The 23,635-nt window shown below is 44.6% G+C and overlaps 1 protein-coding gene across 1 annotated transcript; it reads right to left on the reverse strand.

Annotated features, from left to right (window-relative positions):
• Nucleotides 1-738: 738 nt before the first annotated feature.
• PURB (purine rich element binding protein B) lies at nt 739-12,749 on the reverse strand. The gene has a single exon (XM_003318415.7). It carries the CDS (start codon nt 9,805-9,807, stop codon nt 8,869-8,871), a length of 939 nt encoding a protein of 312 aa, XP_003318463.1. The 5' UTR covers nt 9,808-12,749; the 3' UTR covers nt 739-8,868.
• Nucleotides 12,750-23,635: the final 10,886 nt, after the last annotated feature.

The raw sequence follows: 23,635 nt of genomic DNA on the forward strand, positions 1-23,635 counted from the left end.
CCATCTTGGCCAACATGGTAATACCCTGTCTCTACTGAAATACAAAAAATTAGCCGGGCGTGGTGGCACGTGCCCGTAATCACAACTACTTGGGAGGCTGAGGCAGGGGAATTGCTTGAACCCAGGAGGCGGAGGTTACAGTGAGCTGAGATTGCGCTGCTATACTCCAGCCTGGCAACAGAGCAAGACTCCGTCTCAAAAAAAAAAAAAAAAAAAAAAAAGTTTCAGCTTCTAAAACGGTATCTACGGATAAAGCCCAGAAAGATAAAACCTCCTTGGGGATATTCAGTAAATTTAATTGTAAAGGGGTTCCTGAGACCAACCTGGCCAGGATAAATGGACACAATTCAGTTTTTTTCTTAAACATTAGGGCAAGAAAAGGCTGCCCTAATTTACCTCCTAAGCAATTACAATGTTGATAAACAATGAATGAAGACTTAGCAGTTTCTTTCAAGCCATTGTAAATGATGGAAGAAATTAAGGGAACCAAGTGGCTGTCTAGGTTATCAACCAAAGCATAAAATTAATTTACAGTTTTGATTTACTCCACAAATTGCTTACTAGAAAAGGGTTACGGCAACCCAGAAGTTCTAGAACAGGCTATAGTTCAGATGAAATGTGCAATGACTTAAGTCATTTTAAGTGGGAACTCCTGATTCCATACCCATTCGTGAGCCCCAACAGATGGGATTTCCCTCCCCTATCACCACATAATTACTTAGAGACACAAGCACAAGATTATCATTCACTTTTCTGCATACTTTATTTGTTACAAACATACAATTTTTTTTAAATATAGACTGTAAAACTCCATTTGCAAAAGTCTATTGTAAGGAGTGCACACCAGCAGGAAGGATTCTTACATTTTTTTCTCTGTTTTTCTGTCAGTTTTGCTAGTTAGTGGTAAATACGGGACCCGCCATTTTTACAGACCAGTCTGAAGCTTCTGACTGTATTCACATTGCTCTTTTGAAGCAGCCCTGCTCCTCTCAAAATTGATCAGAATCTGAGCTTCAACCTACAGGCAGTGAGATCAACAGCCCGTCTGGACTCTGCTTTTGAACGGTTTTCAGGAAGTGTGATTTCTGAATGGGTACTGCACTTCACAGATTTGTTTGAATTGCCCATGCAGCTCTATGTTTGTTAAAGTGCATTCTTCTTTAAAAAATAAGAGGAATAATCTTTACTCTTTAACCAAGGTACTTAAAAAAATGAACTTTTTGGTCTCTCAGCAGATATTCCCAAATTGATCCTATCACTACAAATTTTAGTGTTTTATTTACAGACATTTATAGGGTTACAGGTGGAGGGGACCTTAAAAAATTAAAGGTGCAGCTTCTCTTGAAGCAGAAATCAGTTCTACAAATTCATACACAGGAATACACACTTGGTTTACAATGCATAAGCATGTGGGTATTTACACAGAGATTGAAGACATCCCCAAAAAACACATTTTAAAGTAATTTCCAACCTAAACTCTAATTGTACATCTAGATCAGGAAGCTGTCTCCTGCTATCAAGATTTGGTTTTAATTCATTCAAATTATTTCTGTAGATTCTCTACTGGCAGGACATCAGTCCCAGCTTTGGAGTGAATAGTCTAAGGAAGCCACTGGTAGATACTATGATTGGCAGTGAAGATTCCTATAGAATGGAAAGTATGTTATCTGGAAACAGAAGACAAATGAATTTTAAAAATGATCTTGGAAAAACATCTGGATGGAGGCCCAAAATAATAAATCCCTACTATAATTGTTTTAGAACTTCAAAAAAAGAAGTCCAGATACACTGACGATCTTAGTTACTATTCAAATATTGGTAAGTCATTGAAAAATAACTCAGATTTACTTGTCTACCGAAACGTGCAAAACCATGGACTCTTTATAAGTATGTCCCATACTGACTTAAAGCCAGTTTCTAGACTTTTTGGTCAACCTACTGACTTTTAGAAATTCAGAGAGTAGGCTAGGCGTGATGGCTCATGCCTGTAATTCCAGCATTTTGGGAAGCTGAGGCGGGCAGATCACTTGAGGTCAGGAGTTCGAGACCAGCCTGGCCAACATGGTGAAACCCCGTCTCTACTAAAAATACAAAAAATTAGCTGGGCATGGTGGCACATGCTTGTAATCCCAGCTACTTGGGAGGCTGAGGCAGGAGAATCGCTTGAGCCCGGGAGGCAAAGGTTGCAGTGAGCTGAGATCAAGCCACTACACTCACTCCAGCCTGGATGATAAAAGCGAAACTCTGTCTCAAAAAAAAAAAAAAAAAAAAAAAAAAAAAAAAGAATCCAGAGAGCTTTTGTACACAGGGATGACACATGTGGGCTGGAACAAGGGTTTATGTCTAATATCTTATCAGTTCAAAATGAAACTCCCAAATTCCTACAACACAAATGTGTTTAATGATATAATCCAGTTCTTCAGTTCTCTTGGGACTCTCCCTGCAGTTATGTCTCTGAAAAAGGAATTTTACAAGAGAATAAACAAACCACTCACCATCCTATTTCTAAATATAAAGATTCTTCCAACCAGCCTGATCTTGCAACTCAGAGTTAAGACTGGGGACGAAATATTTGGCTTTAAGAAATAAGAGATGGCCTAAATGGATATTTTGGAAAAAGTTAGCTATTGAAGTGTTAAGGTAAGGGGGAAAAAAGGACAAACTCATGCCTTCGGCAATATCCATCCTAGTGGACACTGAATAGGGCTATTGCTTTCTTTCCAATACTCTGGGCCCACATTTCATCATACTAAAAAGACATAATTAGTTTTCTTACCCATGTCAATGGATATTAGATATAACACAAGGAAAATGAAATTTGCTTCTAGACTCAAAATCTGTTGACACTTAAAGTATAATTATACTTTTTTATTAAACTGTTAGAATCATCTATGGAGAAAAATGAGTTTTAGCTTCCAATAAAGCTCTGCTCTTATTAGAAATCATATTGAGCAGTGAAACTACCAATATGGCAGTTGCTATTCTATTGTTTTAACATGACTCTACCTATCCCAATTGGAATGTCTAATTCAAGAGACATGAGTTAGATTTTCAAATTAAATGATTGTGAATAGAGGTGATTACATTGATGGCATATTCCCTATTTCTTTAGGAAATATAAAATACATTCATAAAGGCCTTACTTGGATCAGGGGTACAGATATCAATTGGGAATCTCTAAGGTAATAAGTTTTCTTGATGCGATTTTATTATTTTTTCATTTTCCAAATCTAATTTTCAGTACTGATAATTGGACAATTTTCAAGTAAGAGTCTGTTAAATCCGTCAGTAATAAAACTGAGTTTTAAGACTGAGGGCTGGGAAAGGAGACTTTAAATAGCAAAGTCAGACATATCAAAAGAACTCATTATTCAAGAGTCCAGCTATCTGCTGAAACTTCTGGGGGGCTAATACTTGAAAATTAAGGACTTTGTTTTTTCTAAGTTAAAAATGGAGGAAATGAAGTTATAATCTGCCATTTCCACCTTACATTTGGAATTTATTTATTTTTTGAGACGGAGTCTTGTTCTGTTACCCAGGCTGGAGTGCAATGGCGCGATCTTGGCTCACTGCAACCTCCGCCTCCTGGGTTCATGCCATTCTCCTGCCTCAGCCTCCCAAGTAGCTGGGACTACAGGCATGCACCACCATGCCCGGCTAATTTTAGTATTTTTAGTAGAGACGGGGTTTCACCATGTTGTCCAGGCTGACCTGAACTGATCCGCCCACCTCAGCCTCCCAGAGTGCTGGGATTACAGGCGTGAGCCACCACGCCCGGCCGCATTTGGAATCTCAAATGGAGCATATGACACATACTTTATTCTTTTTTGTCTATATTTTCTTAAGGTAAATGTGTTTTTTTTTTTTTCTTTTTTCTTTTCTACAAACTATCTCCCGCCCTCCCCAGCCCCACCCACACACCCATTATCCAGTATACTGAATGGGAGTTGTAACTCTTTAGGAAGACAGCTAATTGATTTACAGTACTCTAAAACCAACCCTGAAAACTGATAATCTCATTCACTTACTATAACTTCAGTGCTGTAGTTGACAGAAAAGAAAAAGTTACCTTAAGGCTCAAGGGAAAGTAACTTATTAAATTGTGAATGCAGCATTATTTACTCTCCCATCCATTGGAAACTAGCAAAATGCATTCTGGATCAATAATACAAACCTTCTAACATTAGCAAAGATTTCTACTCTTCTTACACAGAGTTAGAACAATATTCATAAGCAATTATCTAAGGGAGCCTGAGAAACTATGATCCACATCACACAAAGATTTCATGTATTTCATGATCAAAAAGTGCTTTATCTTTGAGAAATGTCAGGGTTACAATGGAAATATACAATGTAAAGTCACTTGATATTTTTTCAAGTGAAGTACAAAGTAGAAAAGGAGCAAAAAGATGGAGGCTCTGCTCTCTGAACAGGCCTTATTCATGTGACTTTTAGGGTGTACGAAATTAAAGTTGTTTTAAGAATTAAAAATAGTGGGACTTTACACCACTATATTCTAAAACCTGAGATTGGACATCAAAACAGTCAACTTTGTTATTCATCAGAGCAATTCTGATACTTCCTAAAAATATAAGATAACTCAACTGAATTAACTCCAGGGTCAAAAACATTAACTTTCCCCAATCAAAAAGGAGACCGATCACTAACATTATACCAAGAGTGCTGCAGAAAGACAAACTCTCAGCAAATGAGTCATTTCTACATAAGCAAAAAAGTCACTTTTCTCCTTCCCTTTCTCACTGATCAAGGCCACACTATTTTCAAATGAATATCTACTGAGAGATCAGTTGTGCATTGGATAAAGTACCATAATTGGGTTAAAAATGAAAACAAAATTTACAGTGAAGAATACTTATGTGCATGGCTTACACACTCCAGCTTCTCAATTTCATCCACCTCAAGAGCAAGATAGATGCAAAGTCACCTTGTGTAGATTACATTCTACACCCCTGTAAAGCCAGTTAAGGTCACATTTAACAAAGCATCGTCAGCAACTACAGTGCCTGAAGTGTGCAGCCGTTTACAGACCACTCAATATGAGGGCATTATTATAACCAGCCTCTTTTGCCCACAACCCTGCATTTTCAGATAAGACAGGATATTTGTTTTGTTTTGAGAAAACTGAAGCTTGAATCTCTTAAAAGACCTGCAATTTACTGCAAAGTAATCCAGAGGTAACAAAGGAAGCAGGAGGTTAACGGCTGCCTGCACCAAAAGCCTCTCAATCATTTTGCAGTAAATAATTATGGAAAGTGATGTGACAAGTAGCCATGTGTGTATCACAGCTACAGTCATGTATACCACGTATATGCCTCCGATAGTTACATAGGGTGTTTGGGTTTTTGGTTTGGTTTTCACTTTGATTTTTGGTGCCATACAGATTTACATTTTGTTCTGTGCAGCATATGCACTGAAAAACTTGCTGCTGTTCCACTTGCTGAAATGATAAGGACAACAGAAACCAAAACCAAAACATAGAAGGAAGAGTAGTAGGATCTCTTCACAGATTTTTATTCTTTTGATTCTGTTCCTAAAATTTGGCTTTTCACCTTTGTAACTATGGTAGTTTGGGAAACAAACCTTCTAACAATTATATGAAAAGAAGTTTTAGTTTCCTACTTCTCAGGAATATGACTATTTTGATTAGCTGGGATGTTTGCCAAGCTTAAAAAAAAAGGCTCAAAATCATTCATAGCAACAACTGAAAAAACAAAAAAAATTGGTTGTTTCCCATGTCTGTACAATGCCATTATCTGACTGGAATTAACAAAGACCATTTCCTTTAATAAGCTATTAATAATATTTACGAATGAATCTGTGTTTTGCAGGTTTCTATTGTCCCTAGTGACTGGAGTGAAGATCAGTGAAATGCTACAATTAATCCACAGCCTTCTGCAATCTTCCTGCAGTGGGAAGAGAGGCCATGAACCATCCCTTGCAGGAGAAACAAACCTTAGAGATTGGTTAAGACTTAAAAACCCACCACTATGACATTACCACTTAATCTTACATAGGCAGGTCAAAATTTTAATATAAATTACTTTTGCCAACACATAGCTTATGCATTCTTTGCTCCTTTTTTTGGAGGATTTTCAAATTGATATCTAAAGATTTACATATGATATATTACTGTTACATGGTCTAATGACTAAGAAAATTTCTCTGGTAACCAAAGCTGATGCCATATATGGTAGTGTTCTTGGCATATACTCTATATGCCTCAGACCACTTCCACATTCTTTCTATTCAGCTAATTATAGCTTAGTAGCCACTGGTGAAGGATTGTGAAGACCCTGTCATTTCTACAGAATAGAAAGGCAAGGCTAGTTACTGCAATTCAGCCAAACAAAAAGAAAAAAGAATAAACCAACCCCTTGAAAAGGAGAGGTACTGCACCTTTGCAAAATTGAACTGGCTCACTGCAGCTGAGCAACAGAACCACCACTGAAGCAAGAAAACAAGTTGGTCTATACAAGAATTGTACATGGTTTGAAAATGAAAAAGTTACAGCAATCAACTAATAGCTGCAACTTAAATTTTCATTGCTGCCTCAGAGTTGAAACTTAAATAGTTTCTGCAAACCTAATGCTAGCTTCTCAGCTCCTTTACTAAAACTATTTAGGAATTTGTTCTCCGCAGCAAAGAAATAGACACTCAAAACACGTAGGTAAATACAGCAGGACATTATTGAAAAACAGCTGCCTTGTAGTACAAAATACAGTACAAGTATACGGATGTCATTAAAACATCAAAAATACTATTGCTCCCATACAATTTAGGAAACATTCTTTGCAACGGAGAAAAATTTAAAAGAAAAGCTTTAAAAAAATCTGTTTAAAAATTCTACTGTGGATGATGAGAGTAGAGAAATAGTCTGAAAAGGGCACCAATGTTTGTGGCTCTTCCACTTTTTAATCTAAGATCAACAATATTCTGCATCATAATCTATTTTTTTAAAAAAGCCTAATTTTATGTACACAATTATTTCCCGCCCTCTCAGCCACAAATACATGAAAACCTTTTTGTATATTACTCATTTCCCAATAAATACAAAAAGATTGTATAGATTGAATAATACCAAAATAAGATAATAAAAAGGATATGCAATAAATTAAAAAGGCAGCTCAAATAAGGGGCAGGCATGCAGTTTAAAAAAAATACTAAGATTGTGGAGGTGGGGTTACTTGCCTCCTGGTTGAGAAGGTGTCACACAAAGAATACCTGAAAACTTTGGAAAGAACGTTAGCTCCCATTCAATTCAAAGTTACCTAGGTCTATGACATTTCTAGGAATACCTTTTGATGGGGTGGGATTAACTTGATTAGTAAAAATCATTTCTACTGAAAATCCATTTAAAATATAGAAGAGGCGATCCTTGAAAACCCCAACTTTTATTCTTGAAAGACAGCTGGATTAACTGGCAAAAGCCAGTTTGTTGAAATTTCAAGATGGTATAAAAATGCTTCCAGGATATAGTCAGCATATTCACGTTCACTTCAGTTCCATTCACAGATGGATTTCAGCTTCCACCGGGTGCACTGCTTGAATCACTCATCCATCATTTGCCAACTCTGATTGTGAGGTACTGATACAATGGATCAAGTTCTTAAAAATTTTAAAAGAATAAATGATGCTGGAATTCTGGACCTGAGGATCTTTAGTATTTGAACAAATCCACAGATTAAACTGAAGGTAAATTAAGACTTCAGTTTTGGTTATTTCCAACTTTTCCGTGAGGATGTATATCCATTAAAGCTCAGGCTTATAGCCACACTGTTACTTTTGTAGGTAATCTTCAAGTTTTATGGTTTAAAATCCAGCCAACCAGTGGCTGTAACAGCCGAATTAGCCATAATTCACTGGCTCACACAGTGGAGATCTGGCTCTCATTCATACCAAAGCATTTCTTGGTAATGACCTCCATATTTAGAGATCAGGGGAACAACTTTAGTGAGCAGCAACCAATCCACTCAAACAGTCTGCCTTGTGCTTTATGCCTGACTTTTTCTTGTGCCTACCTCAGCAACCCCCAATGTAAAACTGCTTTTATCTTTGAAAATTTTTTGTCAACTTTGAAACTATTTTAGTAACGGATTCTACTCCAAGCATTGCTATCTGAATCCACTGGCATCCTGGAAAACAATTCTGCGAAGAAAAGACATTTGCCTTGGTCCAGGTTCCATGCAAAACCATTTTTTTAAAAAAATGGATCCAATTTGGTTCTGTATTCTTAGATGGCTTCTTGAAATCTTATCTTTAACCTGTTCATGATTATCCCAAGTTGCATTTCTTTTCGTGAACCTGAACCCTCAGAACTGGGTAATTGTAAAGGCCTCTCTTCTCAAGGATTCCATGAAGACCTAGATCCAAAATGCTGATTTCAATGGAGGTGAAGGGATAGACACCGCAACAGTGAGGCCTAGAGAGATCTTTTATGCCAGATTACCCAGGTGCAACCTAAATGCAACTGTTATCAATGGTCTGGGTAACTTGGACATGTTTCTTGCCCTGGATGTGCAAGGATCTATTCCCTCCAGGGATTATCCTGATGGGTTTACGAACCTCAGTTGAGAAACAACAGAAGCTGAGACAATTTTACGCAGGTGAGGAGATGCTGTTTTCCTCTTTGCAGGTTGCTGTCAGTTCCTTGGAACTGGACTGCTTTTCTCAAGTTGTCCGTCACTGTTCTCTTACGATTATTTCTCTTAACTGTGTTACGTTTTGTTTTTTCCCTCTGCGGCCTCCCTTGCTCCCTCTCCACTAGCTCACTGGGGATGAGCAGGAAAGGGAATTCTCTAGCCAAGGGGATGGTGGTTGGGTGGAGGCCTGTAGGGGAAGCTGCCCGTTTCAATCCTCATCCACCTCCTCACCCTCTGACTCTTCGCCGCCGCCGCTGCCCCCACCACGTCGCTCATAAAGCTTATCCCTCTGTCGTTCCTGGATTTCTTTCATCTCATCCGCATACCGGCAAAAGGCGCCCCCGAACTTGCCCCAGGCTTTGAAGGGCACGGTGATGGCATTGCGGTAGGACGGCTTCACCTCGCTCACTCGCAGAAACACCCCGTATTTGTTGCAGCCCACATCGAAGAAAAAGCGCTTGGAGTCCACGGTGATGGAGGTGCCCTCCGGGAGCTCTCCATACAGGCCGCCCCCTGGGCCCCCGGCGCCGCCTCCCGGGCCGCCTGCCAGCTCGTCGTCCTCGCCTCCGTAGTCGTCTATGAGCTTCGCCAGCGCGTCGCGGAACTCGATGAGGCCCTGCGCAGGCAGCGCGATGGTCTGGCCGCTCTGCAAGCCGCCGGGCCCGGGGCCCGCGCCGAAGCCGCCACCGCCGCGGTTGACCGTTTGGCGGATGCGCAGGAAGCGGCCGCGCTGGTTCTCCTTGAGGTCCAGGTAGTACTTGCGGTTCTCACGCACCAAGAATTCGCTCTTGAGCGCGCGCCGCGGCCCGCCGCCCTCCTCGGCGCCCGCCGCCAGCTGCTCGGGGCTGCTAGGGCCCAGCTGCGCGTAGTGTTCTATGAAGTCGCCCAGCGAGTCGCGGAACTCGGCGGCCACCGCCATGGACAGCGTGAGGCGGCTCTTGGAACCGCCCGCGCCCACCTCGGCGATCTTGAGGAAGCGGCCCTTGGCGTTCTGCTTCACATCTAAGTAGAAGCGCTTGTTCTGGATGTCCAGCCGCTTCGAGGCCAGCTCCTGCGTCTCTTGCTCGCCGCCGCCGCGGGACGCGGGCTGGAACCCGCCCGGCCCACCGCCGCCGCCGCGCTCGCTGCCGCTGTCGCCGTCCGCCATCTTCTAGGCCGCCGCCTCGCCGCCACCGCCCGCCGCGCTCGCGCCCCCGCCCTCCGCCCTGCGGCTCGCGCTCCCGGGCCCCCCAGCCTCGCCCGCCCGGCTCGCTCACGCGCTCCCGCCGCTCATCGCCGGCCGCCGCCGCCCCCCCATCGCCTCCGCGCCCCGCCCCCGCGACTTCCGTGCAGCCCTAGCCACTTCCGGCGCGCGTTTCCCGTGAAGTCACTCCGTCCCGCCCTCCGCGGCCTCGCGGCCGGAAGCGCCGCGGCGGCGTGGCGCAGAGGGGTGACGTCAGGGGCCGCGCCGGGCGGGCGGCAAGCTGAGAGTAGGCTAGTGTTACTGCTCGGTTTCTAGGCCTGGGGACTTGCCAGCCTTAGCGTGACTCAGCCGCCCGCTCCGTCTGTCTACGCGCCTCTTCCCGTGACACTTTTACTTTAGACTCCGGTGTCGTCTACTTCCCTCCTTCTCGCTTCCGGGGCGTTAGCTGAGCATACTCAGGCCCCAGCCTGCCCGCGCTGGTTGTGTGCTGGGAACAGAGTTCCAGTCTATACACTGGCGACCGGGGGGAGGGAGATCCTTTGGAGCACTCGGAAGCGGGTTCTGACCAGCCTGTGGGGTTCCCTAGAGGAGGCATGAGCTGACTCTGAAGGGCAGACTGCAGTTGGCCTGGCAACTCTGGAGAAGAGCCACCCGGCATAGGAGACGGCAGTGCAGAGGCACCAAGGGCCTGATGCTGGGAGCTCAGAGCAGCTGGGGGTGTGTATGCCTGAAGAATGGTCGTAGATGACACGGGAGGGTGGATTAGATCAAGGAAAGCCATTTGCAGTGCGGGAGAGTTAGTGCCTAACCCAGAGTCTGGAGCCACCGTATGTGATCAGGTTCACATTTTGGAAAGATCACTTTGGGAACAATATAGAAAGAAGATGATTTAGGATGAGGTTAGATTTGGGATCCAGAGATCAGTTAACTGTCCCCACAGTTAGCCATATTAAAGTGGTTAAGGGAATTGACTGCGAATCTTTAGTTTCTTTATCAATAAAATGAATAATTCCTATGAGGTCTTTTTGTTGTAAGCATTGAGGTGTAACAAGAGGCAGAATTGGAATAGTGTTAAAAAGTGTAGGCTCTGCAACTGCACTGGGTTTGAATCTGTGACCTTGACCAGTTACTTGATTTTCCAAAGCCAAAATGTCCTCATCCTTAATTTTTTTTTTTTTTTGAGTCTTGCTCTGTCACCCAGGCTGGAGTGCAGTGGCGTGATTTTAGCTCATTACACCCTCCACCTCCCGGGTTCAAGCAATTCTCCTACCTCAGCCTCCTGAGTAGCTGGGATTACAGGCAACCGCCACCACACCCGGCTAATTTTTGTGTTTTTAGTAGAGATGGGGTTCCACAATGTTGGCCAGGCTGGTCTTGAACTCCTGACCTCAGGTGATCTGCCCGCCTCAGCCTCCCAAAGTGCTGGGATTACAGATGTGAGCCACCACACCCAGCCTAAATGTAGTTATTCATAGATAGTGAATCCAACAATGGACTTGTAAAGAACACAAATAATAAGATAACCCAATATAAAAGGCGAAAGATTTTAACAGACACTTCGTCAAAAAAGCCAGTAAGCACATGAAACAGTGCTCAACATTATTCATCATTAGGGAAATATAAATTAAAGTCAGAATGAAATACCAACTAGAATGGCTAAAATTAAAAAATGTGACATCAAGTGTTGAGAAGGATGTGAAGAAACTGGAACTCATACATTGCTAGTAAGGATATAAAATGGTATAAATGCTTTGGGAAACAGTTTGGCAGTTTCTTATATACCTTTCATAAAATAAGACCCAACATTTCCACTTTTTTTTTTTTTTTTTTTGAGCAGTCTTGCTCTGTTGCCCAGGTTGGAGTGCAGTGGAACAATCTTGGCTCACTGCAACCTCTGCCTCCTGGGTTCAAGCAATTCTCCTGCTTCAGCCTCCTGAGTAGCTGGGACTATAGCCATACCCAGCTCATTTTTTGTATTTTAGTAGAGATAGGGTTTCACCGTGTTGCTCAGGCCGGTCTCGAACACCTGAGCTCAGGCAATCCACCCACCTCGGCCTCCCAAAGTGCTAGGATTACAGGCGTGACCCACCGCAGCCAGCCTCCACATCTAGGTATTTACCCGAGGGAAGTGAAAGTATGATCACACAGTTTGTATGACCCCATTTATATAAAACTATATGAAAGAGGAAGGTGTGTGTGTATGTGTGTGTGTGTGTGTCAGAGAGCAAATCAGTAGTTGCCTGGGCCTGAATATGGAGGGACAGATTGGAAAGGGTAATACAAGGAAACTTTTAAGGGTGATGTATTCTGTGTCTTGTTTATGGTAGTGATTTCACAGATTTGCCAAAACTCATTCAAGTGTAGTTTATTGTAGAGAAATTAGACCCCAATAAAGTAGTTATTATTATTTTGAAAAGACAGGAATCAAAGAGGATGTTGGGGACAACTGCACCAAAAAAAAAAAATACCTTGTAGGGTTGTTGGGCAGTAATCCTTGAAACATGTTTAGCGTAATGCCTGAATTACAGTGAGTGCTCAATAAATGTGAACTCGGGTGCATCCACATGGGTCAGTAGTAATTAGGTGTGGGAGCTGCCAGCAGGTAGGGTGGATTTGACATCAGTTTCCTAGAAGAAGGAGAGTTCAGAGGAAGATACCAAATTTTGGGTCATGAACAATTCAATCCTTGGAGAGGATTGAGACATTAAAATCCCTAAGGAAGGAATGCAATGTCAGGCATCATTTGACCTTTGTGAAAGATGTCCACCCAGCTCCTTCTCTGGTTTCTTGCTAACCAACTTTCTGATTTCTCCTCTCTAATGCAACTTCCCTACATAGAGGACGCCAACATTCAGTTCATGAAAAGGACTCTCTATCTCTCTGTTCATTTCTTTTTTTTTTTTGAGACAGAGTCTCACTCTGTCACCAGGCTGGAGTGTAGTGGCATGATCTCAGCTTACTGCAACCTCTGTCTCCCGGGTTCAATGGATTCTCCTGCCTCAGCCTCCTGAGTAGCTGGAACTACAGGCATGCGACCACCGTGCCCAGCTAATTTTTGTAGTTTTAGTAGAGACAGGGTTTCACCATGTTGGCCAGGATGGTCTTGATCTCTTGACCTCGTGATCTGCCCACCTTGGCCTCCCAAAGTGCTGGGATTATAGGCATGAGCCACTGCGCCCAGCCCCCTCTGTTCATTTCTTTCTTTCTTTCTTTCTTTTTTTTTGAGAGTCTTGCTCTGTCGCTCAGGCTGGAGTGCAGTGGCATGATCTTGGCTCATTGCAAGCCACGTTTCCCGGGTTCATGCCATTCTCTTGCCTCAGCCTTCCGAGTAGGTGGGACTGCAGGCGCCTGCCACCACGCCCGGCTAATTTTTTTGTGTTTTTAGTAGAGATGGGGTTTCACTGTGTTAGCCAGGATGGTCTAGATCTCCTGACCTTGTGATCTGCCTGCCTCGGCCTCCCAAAGTGCTGGGATTACAGGCATGAGCCACCGCGCCCGGACCCCTCTGTTCATTTCTTATCAGTTTGATTTTAACCAGTCAAATTCTATTTAATGAGTCAGATATATTGCTTGTTTCTTTTGAAATTTCATTCTTTGCTTTAAGCCTAGGATCTTCTCCCCTTTCAGATATTCGGTAGTCATGTTTTTGAACACTTTTAGAAGCTTTTTATGGTTTTATTTTTTATATATGTGATATTACTATATATTTACATTTTACGTTTAACTATCTGAAATATATTTTGGTGTATAGTATGAGTGAAGAATTTAAAAAATTTCCTCCAAATGACTAACCAATTGTTCCAGTACTATTTATTGAATAATCCTTTAGGGATGGATCTCAACAGGTGGAGACAGGGGTAGATTATTTTGGGCAGAGGGAACATATGTCCCCAGATGGTGAGAAGTTCAGTTTGGATAGAGCCCAGCATCTATGAGGAGTGAGTGGTGAACAATGGATCTGGAAGGTAGTTAGACTGGGTCCTACTGGGGAGGCCTTTGACTTGTAGGCAGGGAGCTTGGGCTAGATTGAAGAGTCAAGGGGGAGCCACTTGACTGTGCGAACAGAAGTGTAACACCTCGAGCTCTGTGCTTCAAGGAAGTGATCCATAGTAGAGGATAGCATGGGTGGGTTAGGGTGGGACCTAGGATGGGCTCTTAGTTGGAGGCAATGACTGTGTTGCAGACAAGAGCCAGCAAGGATTGGGTGCAGCTGGTGGCAGTGCTGGTGGGAGGGGAGGGAGCATGTGGGGCCTTTGGCTCAGGATTCGAAAACTAAATGTGGGGCATGAGAGAAGGAGAGGAGGATGATTTTTTTTTCTTTTTTTTCGGAGGCAAGGTCTTGTTATGTTGCCCAGGCTTGTCTTGAACTTTTAGGCTCAAGTAATCCTCCTACCTCAGCTTCCCAAGTAGCTGGGATTACAGGCACACACCACTGCACCCAGTTGGAGGATTATTATTATTATTTAGACAGAGTCTTGCTGTGTCGCCCAGGCTGGGGTGCAGTGGCACGATCTCCGCTCACTGCAACCTCCGCCTCCCAGGTTCAAGTGATTCGCCTCCCTTAGCCTCTCAAGTGGCTGGGACTACAGGCGCCAGCCACCATGCCTGGCTAATTTTATTTTGTATTTTTAGTAGAGATGGGGTTTCACTATGTTGGCCAGGCTGGTCTTGAACTCCTCACCTCATGATCTGCCTGCCTCGGCCTCCCAAAGTGCTGGGATTACAGGCATGAGCCACCACACCCAGCCGGATTATTATTTTTTATTATTTATTTATTTATTTATTTTTATTTTCATTTTCGAGACAGTCTTCTCTGTCACCCAGGCTAGAATGCAGTGGCGTGATCTCGGCTCACTGCAACCTCCACCTCCCGGGTTCAAGCGATTCTCCTGCCTCAGCCTCCCAAGTAGCTGGGATTACAGGCGCCCACTACTGTGCCCGGCTAATTTTTGTATTTTTAGCAGAGACGGGGTTTCACCATCTTGGCCAGGCTGGTCTTGAACTCCTGACCTCATGATCCACCTGCCTTGGCCTCCAAAAGTGCTGGGATTACAGGCGTTAGCCACAACACCTGACCTATTTTTTATTTTTTTATTTTTATTTTTATTTTTTTGAGGTGGAGTCTCACTCTGTCGCCCAGTCTGGAGTGTAATGGCACGGTCTCGGCTCACTGCAACCTTTGCCTCCCAGGATCAAGTGATTCTCCTACCTCAGCCTCCTGAGTAGCTGGGACTATGGGTGTGTGCTACCACACCTGGCTAATTTTTGTAATTTTAGTAGAGACAGGGTTTCACTGTTGGTCAGGCTGGTCTCAAACTCCTGACCTTGTGATCCGCTGGCCTTGGCCTCCCAAAGTGCTGGTATCACAGGCGTGAGCCACCGTGCCTGGCCGAGGATTATTTTGAAGTAGGTGCTCAGATGATGAGGGACCAAGGCTAACCTTAGCAAAATAAGGCTAAGAGGATGAACTCTTTAGATGAAGATGATATCAAACACTGAATTGAGACTTTCACAGTCCCCCTTGCTGCAGATGTTAGGTACTTCTCCCCTGTGTAATTCACAATACATGGCACATAACAGGATGAGCTGCTTTGATGCATTTTTGGAATATCAAATACTTTCCTCAGAAGTTTTTTACTTCTTAGTGGCCTTAAGTCCCTGCTTTGACTGCTTTTTGGCAATTTGAGCGTAATTGAGGATGGATCTCACTGTTGGCATGTTAAATTTGAGGAGCTGGCCGAATGCCTGAGAGGATATTTCCAAGTGTCTCTGGAACTCAGAGAATCAGAGTCCAGAAAAGAGGCAAGTAACAGAGATGCAGGTTTGGGAGCCACCAGCAGACAGGTGGAGTGGACATCAGGCTCAGAGAGGGTTGTGTGGGGAAATCAGGGATAGATGAAGAGGATGAGGAGAGAGAAAGGCCAAGGGGTCAGAAGACTGTGAGGTCACAGGTGATAGTTCATAGTGAGCTGTATATGAACTATGTACTTGGGCTTCCCACAAGTTTTGGAAACACATCACAAATCACCCAGCTCTTAGGAGGTGGAGCAGAGACTGGAACTCGAGTCTTCTGATTCTAAATTCTGTGTCTCTGACACTGTGTCACTTTGGGGCCCCAGGGGATGGAAGCCAGATGTCAGAATGCTCACAAGTAAATGCAGGGGCAGGAAGTGTAGATTGAGGAGGTATTTCATGTGGCAGAAGGTGACAAAAGATGGGTACTGGCAAAGGAAGGCAGGATGAAGGCTGTTTTACCCCAGAGAAACCTGAGCCAGCTCTGAGGCTGAGGAGAGGAGAGGGATGCTGAGGGGTCATGACAGAAGCCTCTCAGTGAGGCCTGGAGTAGGCACAGAAGTTGGGCACTCAGGAAAGGAATTGGGTCCTAGAACATGAGAAGGCATCCTTTTTCTTCTGAGATCAAGGAGAGAAAAGGAGATACTGGAGCTTCCAGTGGAGAGGAGGGAAGTTGGAGGAGTTCTTGCTGAAAGGGCCTAAGAGTGAGGCCGCACTAAGGAGGAGGCTGCAAAGACCTGTGAGGCCTGGGCTGGACTAAAAGCCTGCTGAACAGCCCCAGGGCCTGGCCAAGACTAGGGCAGAAGCAGGATGGGCTAGATCTGCACCTTGGAGGAGCTGGGAGTCTGGGCTGGAGGCAGCAGATGGAAGTGGGCCTTGCCAGGGCTGGGAGATGGTTGTGGGGGTGCCAGGTCCTGGGGACAGTAGCCTCAGATGGCCAGCCATGGGCAGACAAAACTGGGCATTCAGGAGAACCAGGCCTGGAGAATGAGGAAGGGTTTGCACATTGCAGGGTGGGCACGCCTTTTTTCCCTCATTGCTTTTCCTTGTAGACTTTTTACTTGTTTATTTTTGAGACATGTTCTCGCTCGGTTGTCTAGGCTGGAGTGCAATGGCGTGATCTCTGCTCACTGCAGCCTCTGCCTCCTGGACTCAAGAAATACTCCCACCTCAGCTCCCAGAGTAGCTGGGATTACACGCATGTGCTACCACACCCAGTTAATTTTTAAAATATTTTTGTAGAGATGGGGTTTTGCCATGTTGCCCAGGCTGGTCTCGAACTCCTGAGCTCAAGCAATCTAACCGCTTTGGCCTCCCAAAGTTGGATTACAGGCATGAGCTCGGCCTTCCTTTTAAACTTAAAATGTAAACTTACAGAACAGCTGCAATAATAGTATTCTTCACACGGATTCCCCAAAATGTTAACATCACGGTGTTTGTGTCATTACGCTTTTCATCTTTATGTTTCTTCATCTCTGTCTCTACACACACACACACGCTATTTGACATTTTTCTTTCTCCTGAACCATTTGAGAATAAACTGAAATATGATGACCACTTACCTTTAAACACTTCAGTGTCTATTCAAGGTCATTCTCTCACCTATCTAGAGCACAACAATCAAAATCGAGAAACCAGCACAGATCTGACACTGTTGTCTAATCTGCAGACTTTATTATTCAGATTTCGCCAAGTGTCTTGATTGCATCCTCTACAGCAAAGGAGACTTTTGCAGCATTAACTGCCACAGGCCCACCCCCAACCACCACTTCTTTTTTAAGACAGAGTCTCACTCTGTCACCCAGGCTGGAGTACAGTGGCGCTATCTTGGCTCACTGCAACCTCTACCTCCTAGGTTCAAGCGACCCTCCTGCATCAGCCTCTTGAGTAGCTGGGATTACAGGTGTGTGCCACCATGCCCGGCTAACTTTTGTAATTTTAGTAGAGATGGGGTTTCACCATATTGGCCAGGCTGGTCTCAAACCCCTGACCTCAGGTGATCTGCCCACCTTGGCCTCGAAAAGTGTTGGGATTACAGATATGAGCCACCGCGCCCAGCTACCCCACTCTCTTTAATCTGGAGCCATCCCTGGGTTTCTCTTTGTCTTTCACATGAGTGACATTTTGAAATATGAAGGCCGATTATTTTGTAGCTTGTCCCCATTTGTGTTTGCCGGGAGTGCTTCCTGACCACAATCTGAAAACTCCTCATGTCCTGGCTGGCTCAACTCCCCGTAGTGAGCGAGATGTTGCCTGTTGTGCCTGATGCTGAGAAGAGGACGAGGAGATGGTTGAAGGTCCCAGGGTCAGGGACAGGCTGGCAGGAGAGCTTGGGGATGGTCAAAAGGGGATTGCGATGGATGGAGACTGCATATGTGCTTCCTGGGCCCTCCTGCTTTGAGCTGCTTAGAAGCTGCAGTCTTCTTTGCCTTTCCTGCCCATCAGGCATTAAACTGAACTAGAGGGAACAAGACAAGATGACAGTTAGGAGAAACTGGTGTCCAGGATATGCCATCCTAGCGGGTGCTGACACTGAGATTCCCAGGCCAGGCACCCCGTGCTGCAAATGCTTTGCAGCTTGACACTCTGGGCCAAGTATCCAGCTGGCTTGCTTTGAAGCCTCCAGTGATGTTTTTTGGATTTGTGTGGCTGAAAGGAAGTTTGTGCATCTTGCACAGTCTAAAGAGATTGCCTAATTCTGGCTCTGGGCAGAAGGCCTACACCTGCCGTTTATTCTGGGGATTTTTGTCTTATGTAAGGTAGAAAATCAATTCCTTGTGTTAGTATTGGGTTCCAGGAAGCGGAGTTCTCAGCCTCAGGGCTTATCAGTCAAATCAGCTGCCCTCCATGATTTGTAGTTCCTCTTCTGGCACGCCCAGAGGTTGGGAAGCTGCATTAGGCACAGTTGCTGTGCCCTGTGGAGTCTGCACTCACCTAGTGCTCCCTGGGGGCCTCATGAGCCCCTGGAAGATTGATATGTTAAAGGACTGGAGGCTTGAGGCCCTGCGTGTGGCTCATGCCTGTAATCCCAGCACTTTGGGAGGCAGAGGCAGACGGATCATTTGAGGTCAGGGGTTTGAAACCAACCTGGCCAACACGGTGAAACCTCGTCTCTACTAAAAATACAAAAATTAGCCGGGCATGGTGATGGGCACCTGTAATCCCAGCTACTTGGGAGGTTGAGGCAGGAGAATTGCTTGAGCCCGGGAGGCAGAGGTTGCAGTGAGCAGAGATCGTGCCGCTGCACTCCAGTCTGGATGACAGAGTAAGACTCTGTTTCAAACAAACAAACAAACAAACACAAAACTGGAGCCTTGAAACATTCCAAACCTTCACTGCCCAGTGTTCCTGGGACAAGTTACTTCACTTCTGTGGGTCATGCCCTCCTGGAGGGCAGGCACTTGCACCTTACAGAGCTGCCTGAGCAGTAAGGAAGGTATTGTGTGCAGGCCACTTGTGGATGTGTTTGGTACATCCATGCTCAAATATGTTGCTGCTGTTATTGACGTTATTCATGAATATGGTTGAGCTTTCTCCATAAATCTCCTGGCTGGCTCCATATTCTATAAGACTCTACTGGTTTCAGCTAATGTTGGGTGGAGAGAACCTGCAAATAAAACACAGATGTACTTGGATGAGGGAGTTGAAACCCCCAAATGCAATGATCTTCAAGGGAACAGGATGCCTAGGAACATAGTGGTTGGAAAGCATATCAGCTGGTGATGAATAAGCAGGTCTGAGGCAGTCATAACCAGGGTCACTGGTGTTTGAACCCACTCATTTATATCCTGAAACAATAGGGGAAGGACTTACACACATGGCCTTCTGTGGGGTGGCTTCTGCCCTTCATGCGCTGTCTCTCAGCCAACAGCTGAGTATGAGAAGCCTCCTCCCAGACTCCCAGCTGCCCCTGACCCCTGGCCAGGGCCAGCTGTTGTGCCAACAAAGCCTCCAGTCAGGGGCTCTGGTCCCAGCTGCTGTGGGGAACAGGTTTGACCTTTCCAAGCGCCCATAGGTCACTTGTGGTCTTTCTGTGGAGACAGCCAACAGCCCATCTGTTCTTGCTTCTCATCTCACTCAGAAAATCCTAGCGCTCCCCCTGCTCCACTGGAACCCCTCATTTCCTGGGGATTCTATTTCTGCCTCCCCTGAACCTTCCAGAAGGGCCTTCTGGCTCAGAACCAGACCCCTGCCTGGTTACTCCGTCTGCCCTTCTGCCTGATTAGAGCAAGGGTCTCGCACAGGCTGGACAATGCCCAAGTCTGTGCTGAGCACAAAACAAGGCCATGTGATGGAGGGGCAGGGTTTCTGGATGCTGTCATTAATGATAACAGCCTGAACTATATCCATGACCTTTAAAAACATCTTTAACTGAAGGAAGTTAAAATACAGAAAGAGGGAAGATTAGGACAAACCTTATGGTTGGATTAGATTTAGAGATATTGGTAGGAGCTCATGATTTCATTACATGCACACACACACACACAGATTGATATAGAAATTTGGCTGGGCGCAGTGGCTCACCCCTGCAATCCCAGCACTTTGGGAGGCCGAGGTGGGCAGATGACTTGAAGTCAGGAGTTCAAGACCAGCTTGGCCAACATGGCAAAATCCAGTCTTTACTAAAAATACAAAAAGAATTAGCTGGGTGTCATGGCGCATGCCTGTAATCCCAGCTACTCGGGAGGCTGAGGCAGGAGAATTACTTGAACCCAGGAAGCAGAGGTTGCAGTGAGCTGAGATCGCGCCACTGCACTCCAGCCTGGGCAACAGAGTGACCTGTCTCAAAAAAAAAAAATACACATATGCATATTTACACACAGATATGGGAGTACACACATAAGCGAATTCACACTCATGCAGACAGATATAGAAATACATACATATGCAAATTCATATGCATACAGATATAGAAATACACACGGCCACATAGGTATGGGTGCGTGTATATTTGAACACATGTATGTGTGCTAGAAGCAATGATGGCCTCGGGGGGAACAAGCACACCTGGGACCCAGATCTTGGTTTGTTGATACCATGCTCTAAAAGGAACCAGAGCTCCTTGGAGAAATGACTGATTTTGGGCTAGAGAAGAGAAAACATAAATTGAGCCTGGAATATCTTGTGTCAGAAAGTAAGTCTTTAAAAAAAGGAGGGATGGCCGGGTGCAGTGGCTCATGCCTGTAATCCCAGCACTTTGGGAGGCCAAGGCGGGCCGATCACGAGGTCAGGAGATCAAGACCATCCTGGCTAATACGGTGAAACCCCGTCTCTACTAAAAATACAAAAAATTAGCTGGGCATAGTGGCAGACGCCTGTAGTCCCAGCTACTCAGGAGGCTGAGGCAGCAGAATGGCGTGAACCCGGGAGGCGGAGCTTGCAGTGAGCCGAGATTGTGCCACTGCACTCCAGCCTGGGCGACAGAGTGAGACTCTCTCAAAAAAACAAAACAAAACAAACAAACAAACAAAAAAACGAGGGGACATGTCAAAGGGACACTCTTGCTGGCTAAATCTGCAACAATTTAGTCTTGAAATAAATAATGATAGCAACAGGCAAAGGGACACTCCTGCTGGCTAAATCTGGGACAATTTAATCATGAAATAAATAATAATAGCAAGAGAATATCAGCTACTGAATAAAATAAGGATTCATGTATACGTGCTGATATACATAAATAAATGAGAGCAAGAATCGTTCTTCCTTATAATAGAATGCCACATGATAAATATGGGGAAAATGATGGAATTTGAAACCAGTGGGTTAAAGTTTGCTGAGTAAAAATATTTACATTGGCCAGGCGTGGTGGCTCACGCCTGTAATCCCAGCACTTTGGGAAGCCGAGGTGGGTGGATCACGAGGTCAGGAGTTTGAGACCAACCTGACCAACATGGTGAAACCCCATCTCTACTAAAAATACAAAAAAATTAGCTTGGCATGGTGGCGCGTACCTGTAATCCCAGCTACTCGGGAGGCTGAGGCAGGAGAATCGCTTGAACCTGGGAGGCAGAGGTTGCAGTGAGCTGAGATCATGCAATTGCACTCCAGCCTGGGCGACAGAGTGAGACTCTGTCTCAAAAAAAAAAAAAAATTACATAGTCTCCCCAGAAGTACATATTAATTACAGAAGGAAAATTAGCAACTCTACAGTGATAAACCTGGCATTCACTGCCTTATCCCAGTGATCACAGTTAACAGCAGCAGAAATGGGACACATGGGCATCATGAACCTCCTGATACGATCACCAAGAAGGACATAGCATCACTTCTGTAGTATTTCCACACAAAATGCAAAACCTGAGTCTCATCAGGAGGAAATAGCAGACAAACTCACATTGGGGGAAATTCCACAAAACCACAGGCTATGAAATAACTACAAAAATGTCAGTGTCATGAAAGAGAAAAACTGAAGAATGGTTTCAGATTAAAGGAAAATTAAGAGAAGTAATGACAGTATGTGTTTGGGCTTTTCTTTGCCATAACCAACATTAAGGTCTGTAAATCAGATAATAACACTGTGTTAATGTTAATTTCCTGATTTTGATAATTGTACTTTGGTTATGTAAGGTAATATCTTTGTTTTTAGGAAATACACACTGAAGTATTTAGAAATGAAAGAGACATAATTGCTGCAATTTACACTCATTCAGAAAAAGGCATACACATTCACAGAGAATGATAAAGCAAATGTGGGAAAGTATTAACAGTTGGAGAATGGTAAAGGGTGTTAAATTAAATATGCTGGCTGGGTGTGGTGGCTCACGCCTGTACTCCCAGCACTTTGGGAGGCCGAGGCGGGAGGACCACTTGAGCTCAGGCCAGCCTGGGCAACAGAGTGAGACCTTGTCTCCAAAAAAATTTAAATAAGCAGGAGGCCATTAGCCTGAGGCTGTCTCTGTTTTTTGAATTCCGGCATAATACAATGCAACCTAACTTAGTATATACAGAAACCAAAACTTAAGAGTATGTTTTTTGTAATAAATAGCCAGATTTCGGCCAATCACAACAGCCAAGCTTCAGCAAATGACAGGCCACCAACTCATCATACCATGCCCAAATAAGGCAGATGCCTGGCTGTAGCCAATCAAGTGATTTCTTTATTTTTGTGTTCAGCCTATAAAAGCTCACTGTTCACTGCCAGGCAGAGGTCCCTGAACCTCTCCTTTTTTTTTTTTTTTTTTTTTTAAGATGGAGTCTGGCTTTGTCGCCCAGGCTGGAGTGCAGTGGCATAATCTTGGCTCACTGCAAGCTCCGCCTCCCAGGTTCCCTCCATTCTCCTGCCTTAGCCTCCCGAGTAGCTGGGTCTACAGGTGCCCACCACCATGCCTGGCTAATTTTTTGTGCTTTTTTTAGAGGCGGGGTTTCACCGTGTTAGCCAGGATGGTCTCTATCTCCTGACCTTGTGATGTGCCTGCCTCGGCTTCCCAAAGTGCTGAGATTACAGGCATGAGCCACCTCACCCGGCCCTGAACCTCTTCTGATTCTGAGTGCTAATTGATTCATGAATTGTTCTTTACTCAGATAAACTGTTAAACTTGTTTCTAAAGCTTTTCTTTTAACAAGGATATACAGAAATTCTTTTTATTTTATTTATTTATTTATATATTTTTTTGAGACGGAGTCTCACTCTGTTGCCCAGGCTGGAGTGCAGTGGTGTGATCTCGGCTCACTGCAACGTCTGCCTCCTGGGTTCAGGTGATTCTCCTGCCTCAGTCTTCCAAGTAGCTGGGATTACAGGCACGCGCCACCACGCCTAGCTAATTTTTGTGTTTGTAGTAGAGACAGAGCTTTGCCATGTTGGCCAGGCTGGTCTTGAACCCCTGAACTCACGTGATCCTCCAGCCTCAGCCTTCCAAAGTGTTAGGATTATAGGCATGAGCCACCATGCCCAGCCATATACAGAAATTCTTTGTGCTGTTCTTGCAACTTTTCTCAAGGTCTGAAATTATGTAAAAATAAAAAGTAAAAAGAAAGAAACTTTCAACTTCTTGAAATGTTT

Source organism: Pan troglodytes, chromosome 6 (genome assembly GCF_028858775.2).
Source record: "Pan troglodytes isolate AG18354 chromosome 6, NHGRI_mPanTro3-v2.0_pri, whole genome shotgun sequence".
NCBI lineage: Eukaryota > Metazoa > Chordata > Mammalia > Primates > Hominidae > Pan > Pan troglodytes.

What these genes read in the sequence shown, in the direction of transcription:
- PURB (XM_003318415.7), bottom strand. Translation starts at nt 9,807, where the DNA reads ATGGCGGACGGCGACAGCGGCAGCGAGCGCGGCGGCGGCGGTGGGCCG.